Source organism: Otolemur garnettii, unplaced genomic scaffold (assembly GCF_000181295.1).
Source record: "Otolemur garnettii isolate 467f Iridium unplaced genomic scaffold, OtoGar3 scaffold00011, whole genome shotgun sequence".
NCBI classification, from domain to species: Eukaryota; Metazoa; Chordata; class Mammalia; order Primates; family Galagidae; genus Otolemur; species Otolemur garnettii.
Window position 1 is genome coordinate 29780770 of NW_003852406.1, and position 21131 is coordinate 29801900.

The window sequence follows — 21131 nt, forward strand, 5'->3', positions numbered from 1 at the left end:
TGGGGAACAGATTACTGATAGGTTAAAATTTGATTTTTAGATATTCTTCCCCTTTCTGCTTTCCTTGTTTGGGTAATATATCTAAAATCATTTTATTTGCAGATTCAGCACATAGAGAAATTTGTTTTATGTTACCCATTTATTATAAAGGATATGGATGAAAAACATAGCACGAGGTATGGGAAAGGGTGGGAGTTTCTGTGCCCTCCCAGGGTGCACCACCTGCCAGGAACCTCCCTGTGCTCAGCTACCTGTCATTTTGGGGGTTTTTTTGCAGTTTTTGGCTGAGGCTGGGTTTGAACCCACCACCTCTGGCATATGGGGCTGTGCCCTACTCCTTTGAGCCACAGGCACCACCCTATTTTTTTGAGACAGAGTCTCACTATGTTGCCCTCAGTAGAGCGCCACAGCTCACAGCAACCTCACACTCTTGGGCTTAAGCAATTCTCTTGCCTCACCCTCCCAAGTAGCTCAGACCACAGGTCCCCGCCACAACGCTCGGCCATTTTTTTGTTGTAGCAGACATTGTTGTTTAGCAGGCCCTGGGCTGGGCTTAAACCCACCAGCCCTGGTGTATGTGGCTGGCACCCTAACCACTGAGCTACTGGTGCCAAGCCGTCATTTTGGGTTTTTATGGAGACTTCATTACATAGGCATGACTGATTAAACCATTTGCAGCTGGTGATCAACTTAACCTTAAGCCACTCTCTCAACCTTAAGGTTGGTGGGTGGGACGTCTTTCCAGTGACCTGTCCCCATCCTGAAGTTACCTAAGGGCTGCCAGCCATTGGTCAACTCATTGGCATACAAAAAAGACATGCCTTGGAGACTGCGAGAATTTATGCCAGGAAATGGGGCTTTAAGACCAAAAATACATTTTACAATATCACAGTCAACCCCCCAGTCTCTAAACCTAGATCCCTTACATCAAAAGGATATATAACTCAAAAGATGCTGCCAAATTATTAGACTTTCATTCAATCATTAATAATCAGTCTAGGTCTTCATCATACTGTATGACTATGTCTCCCCAGGCCAGGCCACTCAGGTTGCAGGCTTCCATTGATCTTGTTAGGTTCTGAAAGTAGAAGTGGTCATGGCAAACATCTATGAAATAGCTTCACTCTTATAGGCGTCGGGTATAACGGAGCTCTGAGATAATGTGATATTGGATTTCCCTGAATCCATAACTATTTATGTATTCCTCTACCAACAGCTGCTGGAAGGGACATTAGTCCACATGTACAGGTTTATTCCTGGTGCACATGCTACATCTACAGTAAAAGTCTGAATCGTGCAATACTACTCATTATCATGACTTTTGAGCTAATGATCCATTTTTATAAAATGGGATATAAAGCAACATGATAATACCCACAGAACAAGCAAAATCAGCTAATGTCAACAATAACCCTCAAGTTAAGCGAAGCCTAGCTTCACCCGTTAACATGTTAGCTGAGACGGTCAAGTCAGTTCGTGGCATGCACAGTGGGATTTCACAAAACCCAGTAATCCCATGTTTCAAGCATAAAATCTATGTTAAAAAATTATTCCTGTTCGGGCGGTGTCTGTGACTCAAAGAGTATGGCACCAGCCCCATATACTAGAGGGGGTGGGTTCAAACCCGGCCCCAGCCAAAAACTGCAAAAAAAAAAAAATAATAATAATTCCTGTTCAGACTGCCTGATATACCAGGGATACTTGTAGTTCTTGGGATGCATTTTCAGAAGCACCAACCAAGCAAAATTTCTCAGAAACTACTGGAAGGAACACATCTAGCTCTTACTTTCTAGGTTTTCTTTTTCTTTCTTTTTGAGACAGAGCCTCAAGCTGTCTCCCTGGGTAGAGTGCCGTGGCATCACAGCTCACAGCAACCTCCAACTCTTGGGCTAAAGTGAGTCTCCTTGCCTCCACCTCCCAAGTAGCTGGGACCACAGGCGTCCGCCACAATGCCTGGCTATTTTTTGGTGGGGTGGGGGGTTGCAGCCATCATTGTTGTTTGGCAGGCCTGGGCTGGATTCGAACCCGCCACCTTAGGTGTATGTGGCTGGCACCTTAGCCACTTGAGCCACAGGCACTGAGCCTTCTTTTTCTTTCTTAATTTTTTCTTTCTTAAGGTGCCCAATAATTACTTCTAGAAATTTTTTAGGAGGCTTATAAAATTGCACTCAGCAACTGAGATTGTAGAAATTCTACTCCAGCTATTTATAATAGAGAATCCTCAAATACATTACCAAGGGTGAGGTAACAAAAATAAACTTAATGAAAAAGAGAGCTAGTTTTCATGGAATTTGTACTTCCAATGCAGACCTCTCCTCTCAGTCCTCACCTGAATATCCACTTCTCACTTACCCCCCCCAAAAAGTGACATTCAATTAACTAAATGAAACCACATTTATTTTCAAAGAAATGTAATCTTGTTCTTTAATTTTACTACAGAGAAGAGGAAAGAACAGCAAAGCTGAAAACCTCAATTTGAATACTTGGCTTGACTAATTACTTATTAACCTCTATATGCCACAATTTCATAATCTATAGAAGGTGCTAAAAATGTATAAACATTATAACAAAGGAAAAAACCATATTAAAATTGGAATAATCAAGTCACGTTTGACTTCTGCAATTACAAGAGATTCAAGATGACAAATGTTATTGGTATAAAATGAGTATTACAATTTTAATTCAGTTTTTCCTTTCTTAAAATGTGTATAGATTTTTGGCACCCTCCGTATATGAAATAAGGACATCTTAAGGAAACACAAACTCAATATATATGAAACCAAATTCACGATCTTCCCCCACTGCAGAGAGGGGCTTCATTGTGCCTAGTCCACAATCTAAAAACCTCAGAGTTATCCCTGATACCATCTTCTCCCTCCTCCCTATGTCCAATCCATCAGGAAACCGTTAAATTTAACTCCCAAATATTTCTCAAATCCATCCATTTTTTACCACCCCCACTGCCACATCTTAGCACAAGCCACCTGCCTCTCTCATCAGGAGCAAATCTAGTTCATAAGTGGTCTCTAACCATCTTCTGCACCCGCAACCCCAACCATGTGGTTCTCTGTGCAAATACCCAAGCAGTCTTTTCAAAACACACATCTGATGTTATCCCCTTGCTTAAAACCCTTCTGCAGCTGTCCACTGTTTAAGATAGACCAAAATCCTTAAGGCCAGTGTGCCACTGGTCTGTCTCCTCCAGCCTCCTTTGGCGTGGCCTTCCCTAGCTCCAGCTATACTGACAGTTCACCTTCTTAACACGCTGTACTCTGTTCCCTCCTACATGGCTCATGTTCTTCTTCCCGTTCAGAAATGCCCTACCTCCTTTGCCCGGGTAACGCTCACCTATCAGATCTCAACACTTCCTCAGGGACTCTTCCCTGACCCCAAAGTCACTATTGGGTTCCTTATCTGGGTTGTAATTAAGCAGTCCTGGGTGTATTTGATGTTAATCTGTTTTCCCTATTATGGTGTAACTAAGGGCAGCAGGAATAATGTTTTATCCATCATCATATCCCCAGCACCACTACACAACACACTGGCAAATAGTAGGTGCTCAGCTTATTGAATGAACAAATATACAAATGAGTAAATGAGTCTGTACCATCCACCAATTCCCACTTATCTCTAAGGAGCCAGAATTGTATCACCGTTGTGAAGCAACTGTCACAGGAGCCATACACATTTGCTCTTAAGGATTATGAGTCAGTAGACTCAGCTTCTTGAAGTTAGAGACTTTGTCTTACTTAGATTTAAATACAAAGACAGGCAATATAATATACTGGTTAAGAACTCAGGATTTGGAGACAGACAGGTTGAGTTCCGTCTAGCCTCTAATGCTTACAGTGTGACCCGAAGGCAAGTGACCACTCAACTACTTTGCATATCAGGTTCATTTGTGAAATAGGTGTAAACAGCACCTACCTTGTAAGGTTATTGGGAGGATTAGCTGAAAGTGTGCACATGAATGCCAGCACAAGGTCATTCTCATTTTTCCACAAAGACTGTTAAAATAATAGTACTGATAGACCTTAATAAGCAAATACACAAAATTTTTGCAACAAAAACATTCAGTGCCTGTAGAGCTACTGACATCCCAATATCCCAAAAAAGACTGTCTCCAGACAGTCAATCCCAGGCAAAAAAAGAAAAAAAAGGTTTGTGACACTGGGCACTCTCAACACAATGCAATGACAGTCACTATAGAGCTTTCCTTAAGTCTCTGTTCCTTAAAGCTAATAATAGTCATTATATCAACCTACTAATAGCACATAAATCACATATTTCAGAAAAACAAAAGGAACCAAGCAGTGAAGCACACTAAAAATAGGGTAAGAACAAAAAGAAGTGTCATGGGATAATTCTTCTGGAATATTTAAAAGTAGGACTAATTGGCTTAGCGCCTATAGCCCAGTGGTTAGGGCACCAGCCACATTCACTGGGGTTTGGGGTTCAAACCCAGCCGGGGCCAGCCAAACAACAATGGCAACTGCAACAAAAAATAGCCAGGCATTGTGGCAGACACCTGTAGTCCCAGCTACTTGGGAGGCTGAGGCAAGAGAATTGCCTAAGCCTAGGAGTCTGAGGTTGCTGTGAGCTGGGGTGCCACGGCTCTTTGCCCAGGGTGATATTGTGAGACTGTGTCAAAATATTAAAAAACAATAGGTGGTGCCTGTGGCTCAGTGAGTAGGGTGCCAGCCCCAAACACCGAGGGTGGCAGGTTCAAACCCGGCCCTGGCCTGACTGCAACAAAAAATAGCTGGGCATTGTGGCAGGCGCCTATAGTCCCAGCTACTCAGGAGGCTGAGGCAAGAGAATCGCTTAAGCCCAAGAGCTGGAGGTTGCTGTGAGCTGTGATGTCACGGCACTCTACCAAGGGTGACAAAGTGAGACTCTGTCTCTAAAAAAAAAATTAAAAAATAAAAATAAATAAAAGTACAACTAATAAGAGAAAAACAGCTGACTACCTAACCGAAGTCCAAACGTGTGCACAGTAACATCATTAACATTTTGAGAGACTCACATTTTCATTTTACAAACTTGGCTTTAACTCTGAATATTATTAATTGTTTCTAATAGGGATGAATATAGGCACCCGCCCAGGTAGAACCTTCCTGCCCAGCAAAGAATGAGTGCACCTACCCTGCAACTCATATATTTCCACCCACCTTATCTCATGTGTTGACTTCTTTTTCAAATTCAGCCCACTCACACCCAAGTGAATAAAGGCCACCTTGCCTACATGGAACCTGGACTCCGCTTGCTTTTGTTCATGTCTCGGAATAACCTCTCATTTTTGGTCCTTAACCTCTCAGTCTCAACTTGGAAGAATTGAGAGAATGATATTAAAAAATGTCCAATGCTGGGCATTGTGGCAAGCGCCTGTAGTTCCAGCTACTCAGGAGGCTGAGGCAAGAGATTGCTCAACCCCAAGAGTTTGAGGTTGCTGTGAGCTGTGACACCATGGCACTCTAGCAAGGGTGACATAGTGAGACTCTGTCTCAAAAAAGAAAAAAAAAATTTCCAAGTCCATTAGTGAAATCATATTTATTTTCAAAGAAATGTAACCTATTCCTTAGTTTCAATATAGTGAAGAGGAAAGGACAGAGAACTCCAAATCAAACCTTGATTTGTATAGTTGGCACCACTAATTAGCCGTTAACCTCTTTATGCCACAATTTTCTAATCTATAAAAAGGACGTCTGTTGGCAAAATATCAAGTAATTGTTAAACGTGTATGGCAAGAATGCTTCAATTCATGATGCTGGACCACTTTTTTGTATGTTTTAGTTTTTCCATTCTAAAACATTAATAGAAACGATAAGCTCTACTTAGCTGCCTATCGTGTGGAGCAAATGAAATAAAGTGCATTATTGTATGTTGGGTAGTATCTAAGTAGTTTATTTTTTTAAAGTCTTCTTCACTTAGCCCAAAAGATGGCTAAGGATTTTATTTTTCTATTAATGAAATGACATTTTATTTAAAAAATGATAGCTTAATACTGAGCTTTTCTGAAGCCACGTATCTAATTGATTGCCTCAGTTCTGACAGCAAGCCTGTCGGAGTGGGAGCGAGGTAAATCGGTCCTGTCTTTACCGTGTGCTGCTGTAGATCCATCTGGGGCACTGGAGACAAGTACCAGAGATTTCTGTACAATATTCTGATTAGGATTAGCCTTTTGCATAAATAACATAGATCATCTGTCCCTGATATATGAAACTGGCTTATATAATATTGTGTTTCTTTTATAAGATTCTGCAATTTCCACCTTTTACTGGCTCAGAGCTCCTTTCCACTGTCTTAATAGATTGAATTGTGTCTCCCTAAAATCCGTATGTTGAAGTCTTAACACTCAACTCCCCAGAGTGTGACCTTAATTGGAGATGGATCTTTGTAGGTGGTCAAGCTAAAATGAGGACTTCAGGGTGGTTCTAATCCAAGATGACCTATGTCCTTTTAATAAAGGGAAGCTTGGATAGAGACAGGCACATCAGGAGCATGCCACATCTCCACAAGGCAGGGAAGCACCAGCGGCTGGAGAGACACCTGGGACAGGTGCTCTTTGGCACCCCTCTGGAGGTGTAGCTAAGGATTTTATAAACCAATTTTAGGAACATTTGATAGAGTCCTATTCTGGCAGTTTTCCACCGAAAATCATGATTTTATTATCAAAAAGTAATTGCTCTGGAAAAAGTCAACTGAAGCGTCTGGCAGCTAAATGTAAGATGGCATTCTTCTGCCAACTTGCAAATAAAAATCAATTAATAGACATCTACTACACTCTTTAGCTTCTTCCATAAATTCTTCTTAAGTTTTTAGCATCTGCTACAACTTGGGTCCACTAGAGCCTAACATGTGATATCTAGTTCAATTCATTCATTAATTCAACAAGTATTGGCTGGCTGCTCCCTGTACTAGCCTCTGTGCCAGGTGCTGGGGTAGAACAGAAAATTAAGGCCTGGTGCCTTGCCTTCCTGGGGTACAACCCTGCATGCTTATTTACCTTCACTGTATAATCGGAATTCTGTGGCTATGCAAAGTACAGCCCATAGTGAGAATGGAGCCCCCTGATATTGCACAGTGCACAACTGACACATTTCCACATGGCTGCAGCCCTGAAGTCTTAACACAGGACTTCTTAACCTGGCATTTGGGGCTGGGTAATTCTTTGTTATGGGGGGCTGTCTTGTGAACTGTATGTTTAGCAGCATCCCTGGCTTCTACCCATTAAATATATCAACCCCTACCCCCATTTGACAACCAAAAATGTGTCCACACATTGCCAAATGTCAGAGAGCGATAGCAAAATTGTCTTTTTTGAGAACACCATTCTGACAGTAGTAGCAAGTAAGTAGCAGAGGTAGAACCAGCATTCAGATTTTATTTTTTTCTCAAAATAACGGTTTCATTGCAAAAGTAATGCATGGTCATTGTCAAAATTGAAGCCCAGAAGCCCATAAAGAGTACGATTTCAGGCATAGTGGCTCATGCCTATAATCCAAGTACTCTGGAAGGTGGAGACAGGAGGATCAGTTGAAGCCAGGAGTTCAACACAAGCCTGGGCAACACAGTGAAACCCCGTCTCAACAAAAATTTAAAAATTAGCTGAGCATTGTACATGCCTGTAGTCTCACCTACTTGGGAAGTTGAGGCAGGAAGATGGAAGATTGCTTAAGCCCAAGAGTTTGAAGTTGTAGTAAAATATAATGACATCATTGCACTCCAGCCTGAGCAACAGAGTGAAACTCTGTCTAAAAAAAATAAAGCAAGGAATTCTCCCTTTCCTCCTTCCCCTCTCCTTCCAAGTATAGCCTTGTTTAATCTGATGGGCAGACACTTTAAAACAGACATGCACACACACAGAGGAAGAAACACGTTTCCCTCTTTTTAAGTTCTGTGACTTCCTTTTTTTATTCAATACTGTATGTCAGTAGGTCTCTATCCATCCCCATTCTTTCCACATAAACTACAAAGTGGTCCATACTGTGTGAGTATCATACTTTAAACTTTCATTAGTGATGGGCACGTATATAGGCTTCAGATTTTGGTTATGTATAATAATACTACAATGGGAAAATGTCCTTAACACCCTTGTACATCTATTTTTCCAGACCTATGCAATGATGTCCCTAGCACTGACTCTTAGAACTGCTGAGTCAGGGGGTACACTCCTTTTCTTCGTCACAGATTGCCGTAAGAGTGGAATATGGTAATCTAAATCTAAAACGTGATGCTAAGAGTGCTGTGGATTATGCATCCTCAATTCATAATCAAGCGACTCCTGGAGTAATCATCCCCTCTAAGTCTCCTTGTGTCTTTATGTTATCAAAAAGTCACTTATACTCCTTTGAAAAAAACCCTCACTGCAGCAGCCCAAGGAAGGCTATTTTAAGCAACTCTAAGATAAAGCAGTGAACATAATCAACCATTGTGAAAATGAGGGGAAATGTGTTCTATCTCCAACATTGTCAATGTGACAAGTAAGTATGCTTACCAATCCTTATTTTAAGTATTACAGATAAAATACAGAGGCATATTGTATTCTCTGTAGGATTTTCATTATATTTTATATTGATTTTTATCACAGAATTATAGGATAAAGTTACAGTGTAACTGATATGCTTTAGCACACTTAATTTAACATCCTACCCTGACTCTCAGAACACCTGCAGTAATAAAGTGATCTTGGGCAGTATTAAATTTAGGTTCAGTCAATAGTTCTCGAGGCGAGAAGACAACCTTCATGCTTAAAAAAAAAAAAGTTTGAGCATCATCAGATCAAGTAAATGCAGAGTTCAGTGACTTAATTTGAGGCCATAAATCTCTCAACAGGCAATCAATACATATCACAAGCTAGTACATCTAGAGTATGACGAAGTAAAACACCTAAGGACAGGTGGAGCTGCTCGCTCCAGCCTATATGACCCTGAACAGACTCCTACAGATTTCCTTCTTAGAACTGTCCAATTATGAATGGATGCTATGGACTGGAAAGGAACAGAGAAAAGTGAAGACAGCTGCTTTATCAGGACAGCAGGAAAACACTTTTTTCTTAGTCTCCATTGGTCCTATGCTATTAGCTCACTGCAAATTCACCATTTCCATAATTACTGTTATGGAAATTAACAGCTAAATTACTGTTAGCTGTTAGTTTCCATTGGTCCTATGCTAAAGCTCACTGTAAATTCACCATTTCCATAATTACTTTCATCACATTCCCTTGAGAATTCACTCAACTGGTATGAACAGGGAAGTGTCTACAAGCGTGCCACTTAACTGTGCACTCTGACCAGCAACACTCATGTCCGAGGGAGCTTGCTAGAAATGCTGCATATTAGACCCTCCCTGCCTTTGACCTACTCAGTCAGCATCTCCATTCCCCTGGGATTCCTGTGTATATTAAGAGTTTGACCTTATCAATAAGACCTAGACCAGTGATTCTCAAGGGGTGGGGAGTACTTTTCTCCTCCAGGGAACATTTGACAGTAGCTGAAGACATTTTTCAGTCGGTGCTACCGGCATCCCATGGACAGAGGCCAGAGGACTAGTAAACACCCTGCAAAGCACAAGATACCCCCTCCTCCACAACAAAGAACTGCCCAGTCCAAAAATTGCAGAGGAAAAAGAGTTTTATCCAATTCCATATATACCATTGACTATAAAATAAAAAAAAAGAAATATTATTAACTATACCTATGATGCTCTATAAGCAGATTTCTAAAGAAACTTTTTTCCAAAACTATTTCAATATTTAACAACTCTTGATTGTTAATGGTTATTTAGTATTGAATTTAAATTACCATCTAAGAGAATTTAATTTTGATGCTTTTGGAATAAGAATAATGTTACTAGGCTTGGCGCCTGTAGCTCAAGTAGCTAAGGTGCCAGCCACATACACCAGAGCTGGCGGGTTCGAATCCAGTCCAGGCCTGCCAAATAACGATGACAACTACAGCCAAAAAATAGCCGGGTGTTGTGGTGGGCGCCTATAATCCCAGCTACTTGGGAGGCTGAAACAAGAGAATCACTTAAACCCAGGAGTTGGAGGTTGCTGTGAGCTGTGATGCCATGGCACTCTACCCAGGGCAATAGCTTGAGGCTCTGTCTCAAAATTAACAAATAAATAAATAAAGTTACTAGCCATGGTGGCTTACACCTGTAATCCTAGCACTCTGGGAGGCCAAGGCAGGTGGATTGCTTGAGCTCAGGAGTTTGAAACCAGCCTGAGCAAAAGTCAGACCCTCTTTCTACCAGAAACAGAAAAAAAAAAAAATGCTGGGTATTGGGGAGGGTGCCTGTAATCCCAGGTACTGGGGGAGGCTGAGGAAAGAGGATCTCTTAAACCCAACAGTTTGAGGTTACTGTGAGTTATGATGCCACAGCACTCTACCCAGAGCTACAGAGTGAGACTCTGTCTCAAAAAGAAAAAAAAAATACTATTACAGGGCCTGGCATGCTGGCTAATGCCTACAATCCTATCACTCTCGGAGGCCGAGGCGGGTGGATTGCCCACGCTCCAGAGTTCAAGACCAGCCTGAGCCACAGCAAGACCTCATCTCTACAAGGAAAAAAAAAAATAGCCAGTCATTGGGGCAGTGCCTGTAGTCCTAGCTACTTGGGAGGCTGAGGCAAGAGGATCACTTAAGCCCAAGAATATGAGGTTGCTGTGAGCTGTGACACCGTGGCACTATACCGAGGGTGATAAAGTGAGATACTGTCTCAAAATAAAAAAATGCTATTAGAAGAAAAATGCTCTGTACTGAAATTATTGGAATAAAAACTCATATCTTAACTATAAAAAATTACTTGCTAAATCTAATTTGTAGATTATAGTTGGAAAAAACCTACCCTGACAATTGCCTGAGTACCTCAGAGCTCCAGTCATAGACTACCTTAATACTCAGGCATAGCTTCGACACAGCAGAAAAATAAAACCCTATCTTTCAGTTGCTCACATTCTAGTTCACAGAGCATCTTTAATATTTGCCAGGAAATAAAATAATTTTTAATTTCAAATTAAACTGTGTAAATGTTACTGTAAGGACATGCATATAGACAAGAAATGTAGAGTTGAGAGCCACAGTTAGGTATGTTCTTGTTAACCTGTGAAAATGTTAATGGAATGGCTAAAGGAGAGAAGAAAAAATCTCTTGTAGTTCTCATTTTCTATGAATTATTTTATTTTCCTTTGAATGTAGAATCCAGCCACTACATATACTAAAAATAAAGTTTCAACCATTTAACGTGTCATAAAGCTAAGAAATAAAACTGACTAATGACCCTCTAATTTCCATAAATCACTGTCCTAATCACAGTTAGGTCAATTTAAAGTCTTACATTACCTTAATGTAATAGTTAATTATACTTTAATACTGACAAAATTGCCTTCTGAGCCACTTTCCACAGCTCCATGACCTTCCCTCAGCCAAATAGGTATGGCTGCTGGCTGGGTGGACATTCTCTTCACCTGGGGACTGACTCACAGAAAACCATAAAGAAAGGTTATTATTAAGAATCTAAAATGAGGGCGGCGCTCATAGCTCAGTGGGTAGGGTGCTGGCCACATACATGGATGCTGGCGGGTTCGAGCCCAGCCCGGGCCTACTAAACAACAATAACAACTGCAACCAAAAAAACAACGGCCAGGCGTTGTGGTGGGCATCTGTAGTCCCAGCTACTTGGGAGGCTGAGGCAAAAAAATCGCTTAAGCCCAAGAGTCTGAGGTTGCTGTGAGCTGTGACGCCATGAGATTCTACCAAGGGAGGGATACTCTGTCTCAAAAAAAAAAGGAAAAAGAATCTAAAATGAATATGAAAACATGTACACATAAAAGTAATTATAGTTGAAAGGACTTCAAAAACCATCTACTACCACCCTTACTATATAAAGAGAGCAAAATAATCAGTGGGGCCAAGTAACACACTCAAGGGAACACAGCCAGTCACTGGCAGGTCTCCTGACTCCCCCCAGTACCTTCAGCCACCCACATTCTAAGGCAGTTGCACACCACAGCATATTAACATTTAGGAGCAAGTGTGCAATTACATCATCCATTCACTATCACTTTGCTCTTCCAGATGATCATTTACCAGGAACACACAGAATCTCAGGATTTTAGAGGTGTAAAGGAGAGCCTTTAATGACCTCTCACCTTACAGGTAAGGAAACAGATATCCAGAGAGATATTGTTTTGCTCATCCATTCCACAAACATTCACTGGGCTTTTACAATAAGATAAGCCTTGGGGATACAAAGATAAACAAGGTAAGAATCACAGTTCTTAAGGACCTGGCATGGGACCAAGAGAAAAAAAAAACATAAATGTAATACAACCAGGTGGTCAGTGTAAGAGAAATACTCAGAGTAAGGGCAGAAGGCAGGAAATAACCAACTGTAGTTGTAACACTGTGCTTGAACAGAGATAGCTGCTTACACCATTTAATACTTGGTTACAATGTTTTAAATAAAAATAGATAAAACATATTTTTAAAGTTTCAGTTTCACCAAAAAAAGGGTAGGGAACCACCATATTCTAGCATGCCAGACACTGTGCCTGGCATTTTATCTATATGTTATTTAACCCTGAAAATGACTCTGAGAGGTAAGCAGCATTATCCCAAGTTTTCAAAGAAGGAAGCCAGCAGAGAGGTTTGTCCATGGCAGGATACACCTGAGCCCTTATTTGAGTCCACGTTTGTCTGGCTCCAAAATCACATTACTTTCTTTCTGCTAAACTGTAACTCTTTCTGCTCAGGATTTTCTATATTCGTCTAAATCACTCTACACCTTATATCTCTTCAGTCTTCATTAATGACTTTGAAGACTAGAATTATTTTTAGGCAATACATCCTGCAATAAATCATTCTAGTCTTCAAAATTATTACTTCCTAAGATCAGGAATCGTCGTTTAAAAACCTTAATAAAGGAAAAGCGAGAACAGCTTCTTATTATACACATACCCAAACGATTCCTTTACGTAAGAAACTCATAAAAACTAAAATATAGAGAACTTCTGCTAATGTATTTTGCTTTAAAAGATCCTTACATTCTGTATGTTTACGTGCACCATAGGTGCTCCATAAATGTTAGCATTTTTCTTCAAGGTGTAAAGAGAGGGCTGACTCGAAAAGGTTTTAAACAAAACACTTGATTTGAAGAAGTACTAAGCATTTTCTTTTGTTTCTACTCCTGTCCAAAACACCTTGAAAATCAGTTTAAAAAAAAAAAAAAAAGCTGTGCTCTAAAGAAGCTGGTGAAGAACTTAGGATGAAAACGAACAGCCCAGAAGCTAGGGAAGCCGGCTATCTAACATTCTACAACAAACATTTCATCTTCGGGCAAAAGGAAAAAATTTCAAATGCTGCGGGGTGGGGTGGGAATGGGGAGCACGGGGGGGGGGTGGTAAGAAGATCAAGTCTCTATCCCTAATATTAAACCCAGGGTCTCCATACTCCGCGAATAAGCCCAAAGTGGGAAGCCCAGCAGAAACCACGGAAGGACAACCGTGCGATAGCATCTTCTACGGAAAAAGTTGTATGGGAGTAAACACTAACCTAGCAGTCTGCAGTGATGCGGGTCGTGAAGCAAAAGTAAAAAGGGGCTTTCTCTCGGCGTTTAAATGAACAGATCTGGGCATTTAAAATGAAACTTCACTCCAAACCCCCAGTAGAAAAAATAACAATAACCTCCCCTGCAACGAGGTTTAGGGGCCGCCTGTAGTCCCACGCCCCGCTCGCAAGGCAGGTCCCCAGTCCGCACCCCCGGCTCACCTCCGCGCGCGCTGCCCGCCGCGCCCGCCAGACCGCAGCGCTCAGCGACCAGCTGAACCAGAAGCAGGAGGAGGAGGCGGAGCCGGCGGGACCACGACCCCCGCGCCGCCATCGCCTCGGCCCGCACGGGAACACGGACAGCCTCCACGCGACGACCACCAGGGAACGCTGGCTTCTGCGGGAAACGCGATAGAGTGTGGGTTGAAGCCAAGAGAGGGCAGGTGCACGCGAGGGTTTGCCGGGCTCCTCAGCTCCTGCAGGCACCGCCACTTCAGCTTCCCCGCTTTGTGCCTGCTCCGGAGCGTGAGGAGGCACCTAGCCCCGCCCCTCTTCGCATCTGGCCCCGCCCACCCCTCTTAGGCCCCCTCTTACCCCGTCTGGTCCGTTCACAGCCCCGCCTCCGTTCCGCCCAGTCCCTTTTCCCTGGCCCCGCCTCCAACCCAACCCCATCTGCTCCTAGCCCCGCCTTTTCCAGACTGGCCCCGCCCACCCCATGGGCCCCGCTTTCTAGGCGCTGACTGCTTCAGGCAGTTGCAACCCTGGCGTACCTTTTTCACCCACCTGGTGACCTCGGCCAAATCACTGCATACCTAGGATAACGAGGTTCTGTGTTGGGCACCAAAGAGGAAAACAGGTAGACTGCTCTCAGCAGACAGAAAAGCAGCAAACGTAAAGTGATCCCGAGTGGTGATCAAACCTAGGAAAGACGAAAGACACAAGCAGGAGGCTGAGACAACAGCAGCGGTGGGGGGTTTTCTCTAAGCTCCAGGCTGCGGCGCTCTTCACTCGTCCCGCTACCCACTAAGTTCTTCCTTACCAGGAAGGTACCAGACGCAGCCTCAGTTTGGAAGCCAACTGACCCCCCATAAGGAGACCTGTATTCTGGACCAGCGAGGCGACCCTGGGCAAATAACCCTTCTTCTATGGTTCCGTTTCCTCATCTTAAAACAAGGTGAATAAACTAGAGGACTCAGGAAGTACAGCTCTTACACTTATTCAAGCCACCCATGGAAATGATATGCAATTGCCTCAAACGTGGGCAATGCCCTCCGAGTTGCCATCAATTAACATTTGTAAATATTGGTGACTCCATCTGTCACAGACACTTAGCAACTTCAGTGGAGATTGATGCTGACTGCTAGAATCCTGTCACAACCCCCTCCAGGCCCTGTATTTCATCGCCTCTGTTCATAATTGATTAGAAAGCTTCATTTGGCTGAAGGGATTCAGGAGAATTATCTTTAAACTTCAGTGGCAGAACGTACCACTGACTCTTCACAAAAAGCTTCGTGGAGTTGACACCTCTAAGACTCACTGTGAGCAGAAAATTCACTCCAAGCTCCAGACTCAGTAAATCTGTGAAAAACTAAACCAGGTTGAGGTTGCAAAGGATCTGAACAGCAAGATTCAGTTAAGACCTTTTATCTTAGGACCAAGTATAACCAGGAAAGCGGAAACAACAGCCAATGAAGCCAGTCTGTTTAAGCAGGACTTAACGAAAGGGGCAGCAGAAAAGGACTCAGATTAGTCATTGCACGGAAATGAAAGACAGTACCTGTCACCCTGTTACTGCAAATGTATATCTTGCTCTGAAGAATTTATGGGGCTTATAGACACTTATGCAATTCATCCTAACAGTGTTTGGATGTCTTTACAGTGTTCTGCTTTTACAGTTAGGTGATTTGAAACAGGGGAGTTGAATAACTGCTGAAGGTCACAGAACCTGTTGATGGCAAAACTAGAATTAAATGGTTCTTAGCACAGCCATGGCAAGCATAATGGGAACTCAGACTTCCCCAGAGTGTTACATTAATAACCAAGAGGACAATGGTTATTTACATAATCTGCGGAAAAACAGCATTAGTTGTTATTAAGTGAAAGGCAAAGTGTGTCATTTGTTGGGCACTTTAAAATCCAAGCAAATAATCAGAGACTACAAAGTATCCATCTGGGGTAGGTTTTTCCTAGCAGGGTATGCCAATTGCTCACGGTTGCTAGATGTGTTGGCTACACCTGACTCTGATTATAGGGGCAGTCATACTGCTAGGGGACATTGGCTGATCAAGTAATGAGGAAAATTGCTGCTGTTGCTGAAGACACCACCTACAAAATCCCCTACGGTAGCATCTAACAACTATCTGAGATTTAACTAAAGGGACTATCATATAGTTTTTGCATCCCAGACACCACATTTTCCTCTGAAGACTGTGGAATTTTTGTTACACTTTACTGTTGTCACTCATCTGTCTCCTTCTCTGAATACCTAAAACCACCCTGTCAGCCAGGCAAGGTGGCTAATGCCTGTAATTCTAACACTAACACTCTGGGATGCCAAGGTGAGTGGATTGCTTGAGCTTGGGAGTTTGAGACCAGCCTGAGCAAGAGTGACACCTCCATTTCTACCAAAAATAGAAAAATTAGTCAGGCATTATGGCAGGTGCCTGTAGTCCCAGCTACTTGGGAGACTGAGTCAATAGGATTTCTTGAGCCCAAGAGTTTGAGGTTGTTGTGAGCTGCGATGATGCCACAGCATTCTAGCCTAGGGGAAAGAGTGAAACTCTGTCTCAATAAATAAATAAATAGGGCGGCACCTGTGGCTCAAAGGAGTAGGACTCTGGCCCCATATACTGGAGGTGGTAGGTTCAAACCCAGCCCTGGCCAAAAAATAAAAATAAATAAATGAGCCACCCTTTCTTCAAGGTCCATTTCAAATGCCACTTGCCTTCTCTTTGTATATTTCTCTTATGCCCTCTACTTGATAATGAGCTTCTCAGCCTAGGATCTAGGTGTTATTTATCTTTATAATACCCACTAGCCAGTCAGTCCCTTGCCATAAAAAGTAGAATCTGGGAGGAGGAAGGGTATTTGGGGGGATCTCACCTAATATGCATGATGCAATGGTACATTTCAAAACTATTAAGAAATGAATATAATTGTGATGGATGTGCTACTTAGTTCAATGTAAGCATTTCATATTGTATATCGAAGCTGTACCCTGCACCCCATAAATGCATCAATGTACAAAGTTATGATTTAATAAAAAATAATTTTTAAAAAAGTAGAGTCTAATAATAATTATCATATCAGAACTGTTAAGTAATGGGGGATATAGTAAGATAAGTACTTTTTAATATATCAACTCATTTAATCTCAAATAATATTATAAAGACAGTACTTTTTTTACCCTTGTTTTATTTTGGCCAACTCTTTCTCAGTTTTCTTGAAAGTTTCCTCCTTTTCCACTGGGCTCTGTACATTGAGAATTCTACAGGCTCAAGTCTGGGACCTTTTCTCCTGTCTCCATATTCTACCTCACTTGGTGATCTTACCTGTTTCCCTGGCTTTAAATACCATCCATATACTGACAACGGCCATATTCATACTCAGGGACTGATCTCACCTGTGAACTCCAGTGTACCTGAGTATGTACTGGACATCAGTGTTACTTGGACATTTTACCTAATATGTCCCAAACCATTTAATCCTCTTGGCCTTCCCATCTCAGTCAATGGTACTACCGCCCAACTAATTACTCAAGTTAGAAACCAGGCAAGTCATCCTTAGTTCCTCCCTCTGCTTCACTCATCGTCTCATTCAACTGTAAGTGCTATTTGCCTTAAATTTATCTTGAATCCATATCCTATGTCTCTTCTCTACTCCTACTCTATTCAAATGCACCTCTAACTTAGACTCCTGCCCCTGCCTTTCAGCTGGGTCTCCTTCCCTGCACCCTCAAACATGCTCTTTTAAGGTGATCATCTTAAAACAGAAACCAGGCCAAGTGTGGTGGCCTGTAATCCTAGCACTCTGGGAGGCCAAGGTGGAGGATTGCTTGAGGTCAGGAGTTTGAGACCATCTTGAGCAAGAGCAAGACACTATTTCTACTAAAAAGAGAAAAAAATTAGCAGGGTATAGTGGTGTATGCCTGTAGTCTCAGCTACCCAGGAGGCTGAGGTAGGGGATCACTTGAGCCTGGGAGTTTGAGGTTGCTGTGAGCTATGGTGACACCACTGTACTCTAGTGCAGGTGACAGAGTGAGACTCTGTATCAAAAACTAAATCCCAAGTCCAAGTTCTTGACATGATTCTCAGAGTGGCCCCTGTTGAACTCAAAAACACCACATCAAGCCCCTCTCCCTTGTACACTAAATTCCAGCCACACTGGCCTTTCCAGAGCACAGAACCACCAAGCCTGGGTCCTGCCCAAGGCCCTTTACATATGCTGCTCCCTCTGTGGAAAAATCTTCCTCTCCTCCCCTGCTCAGCCGAACTCCTCACCTCCTGTCATCACTTATGTGAAACCGACCTATGTAAGTTTGGCCTTCCACTCTCACTGCCTGTCATTCTCTATCACTGTCACCTGTTCCCTCCTTTCCCCACATTTGTTGGAATTTGTAATTGCATATATTTTAGTGTGTCAGTGTGCCTGATTCCCCTTACAGATAACTCCTCCCAGTTTATCGAGCACACGGTAGACACTCAGAATGCTTGTTGGATGAATAAATGAATATGAACTAGTCTGTCCAAGATTTCAGAACTAGTAAACTAGAAAATGGTGAGGAGGTATGCAAACCCAGGTCACCTGACTTGGAAGACTTAGCCATTCATGAAACTAAACTCAATCTCTGTCTTCAAGCCTTATTACTGGTCTTGAAAATGGTGCCATAAAACCTGCCTTGGAGGAGGTAGTTTGTAGAGCCCTCAGCCCAAGTGCTCAATAGATGGTAGCTAATACTATTTGTGTAGCAATTATTCTCTGCTTTCAAAATGCTTAAGCAAAGGGCAGTTGGTGCTTCAGAGCTAAAAGAGAATAAACAGAAAGGGAATTAGGAGATCAAATAAATAGAGGAATCAAAAATAAACATTGTCATCTGCAAGTGGCATGGCCTAATGAGTCATCTTTTATAGCAATGTTGTTCACTTTTTCTTTTTTATAATGGTGTCAGCGGAGCTAAATTCAGAGCAAGGCAGCTTTTCCGAATCTCCCATTCAGCACTTCCATTACGGCTTGGTGATAAATTCTGCTGTGAGCCTTTAAGATGAAAGCCAAACTGGAAAGTTAATTAAAGATAAAAATGGATGCTGTCAATTTTACTGCTGAAATGAAATGCATTTTCACAGATTAAAGGAAAAAAGCAAGTATTGATAGGATATTAAAATTCAATTCTTCAAATGAAATGATATAAAAAGAAAGATCTCTTCCAAGGGCGATTTCAAAGGCCACAGTTAAAATGTAAAAATACAGACATATTTTAATGTACAGAGTGTTAAGAAAGAAACTTAACTGACCATGTTTTTATTTGACTGTAATAACTAAATAGTAGTGCATAAAATCAAATATCACAAAAATATGAACCATATATAAAACACAGCTGTCCCAATAGAATTTCATAATAACATATATATGTCACAGACCAATTACTAATAGAAAAAACACAAGCAAATGAGAAAATGTCAATTCAACTACAAAACAGAGTGAATTATAATGTATACTGGAGACATACCAGTTCCTGTTAAAAATGATGACATTGTTTTCCACCTTCAGAAAGGACAATACACTATCCCATGTCCCCTAAATGTTTAAGTCTGGGAATGATGAATCACATTATGGAAGAATTTTCCTTTTTTTTCTGAGACAGAGTCTCACTCTATTGCCCTGGGTAGAGTGCCATGGCATAATAGCTCACAGCAACCTCAAAGTCCTGGGCTCCAGCAATCCTTTTGCCTCATTAGCTGAGACTACAGACACCCTCCCCCTCACGACAGCTGGCTAGTTTTTCTTTTTTTTACAGAGCTGGGGTCTTGCTCTTGCTCAGACTGGTCTTAAACTCCTGAGCTCAGGCAATACACCTGCATTGGCCTCCCAGAGGACTAGGATTACAGGCATGAGCCATTGTACCCAGCCAGAATTTTTCCTTTTAAAGCAAATATGAATTTTTGTAAATAACAGCCAATTAACAATTATTTAATATCCAAAAGTCCAACATTTGTATATGACAGACAACTTATTGGGAATGCATAAATATATATTGTGTTAAGTAATCTGTACTCCATAGATGCTATACTATTGTAAATTTTAAAAAGAAACTTGTGCTCTTAATTTAATATTTACAAAATACAATCGCAAATATTTAATTCTGTGCAAAAGATAGAATTGAAATATTCTTACCAAATATATAGCCTGTATCTCCCCGACAGGCTTTGTATTCTGGATGTGACAGGCATTTATAGACACTGCTACATCTCTTAAAATGAGTCCAAAGTATGAATCATATAAATCATACTGCAGGTACAGGCCACAAATGTTCCACATACTTACGGCTACACAGCAGAACTGCCACCCTAGAATGTAATTCATTCATTGCCAATTTAATTGTTCCCAGATTTTTCCCACTTCAACCAAGGGATATTATGAAATTATCATCTGCAAAAGCATGAAAAGCATCAAAATGAAATATGTTTTATTTCCATGTGTAATTTGCAAACTGCCAGATAACTCTTTCAGGGAAGTGAAGATAAAATAAAAGATGGAGGTGCTTCTCTAACGCGGTTTGGAATCTCTGCTCTAATTATTCACTCCTCTAAGATATTTACCCACCCAGTTTCTTTTCTCCTGGAATACTAATTGACATGAAGGTCTCTCCATGGATAGGAAACAAGACCAGATGAGAAACCTCTTAGCAATACAAAAAGCTCCCTCTGAAGGTTAGTTATGTATGGCATTGATTGTTCCAGAGAATTGATTATCTCTAGCCTAATTAGAATTCTAAGCCACCTGATCCAGATCTCTTGAAATTGGAAATCATTTTGTAATTTCCAGTTCCACAGCTGTCTCTCACAAGACACACTCTTTCCTTGCCCTTCTATTACATGCCTGATTAATTTGAGGTTATTTTGAATTTTTTAAAAGCTAAAGAATACCTGAAGTTGTCCACGTGGAAGAGGAATATTTTGATCCTGGTTTATATCTGATCTTCTCAGTCATTGGTAAACCAGAGTTGAAATTACTTGTGTTTCTAACACACACATGATCTTTTCAATGCTCTTTGGGGTAAGAGATTAGGAAATATAGAAAGTTATTGGGGCTCAGTGCCCATAGCTCAGTGGTTAGGACGCCGGCCACATACACTGGGGCTGGCGGCTTAGAAACCGGCCCGGGCCTGCTAAACAACAATGACAACTACAACCAAAAAATAGCCAGGGCTTGGCTCCTGTGGCTCAAGCAGCTAAGGCACCAGCCACATACACCTGAGCTGGCAGGTTTGAATCTAGCCCCGGCCCACCAAACAACAATGATGGCTGCAACCAAAAAATAGCTGGGTGTTGTGGCGGGTGCCTATAGTCCCAGCTACTTGGGAGG

At 41.8% G+C, this 21131-nt stretch overlaps 1 protein-coding gene across 1 annotated transcript in view; it reads right to left on the reverse strand.

Annotated features, from left to right (window-relative positions):
• Nucleotides 1-13884, reverse strand: part of CHRNA5 (cholinergic receptor nicotinic alpha 5 subunit) — a 30663-nt gene extending 16779 nt beyond the window's left edge. The window contains exon 1 of the mRNA XM_003784552.1: nt 13773-13884. Within this exon, the coding sequence (XP_003784600.1) occupies nt 13773-13884 (112 nt within the window). The remainder of the gene's footprint in view (nt 1-13772) is intronic.
• Nucleotides 13885-21131: the final 7247 nt, after the last annotated feature.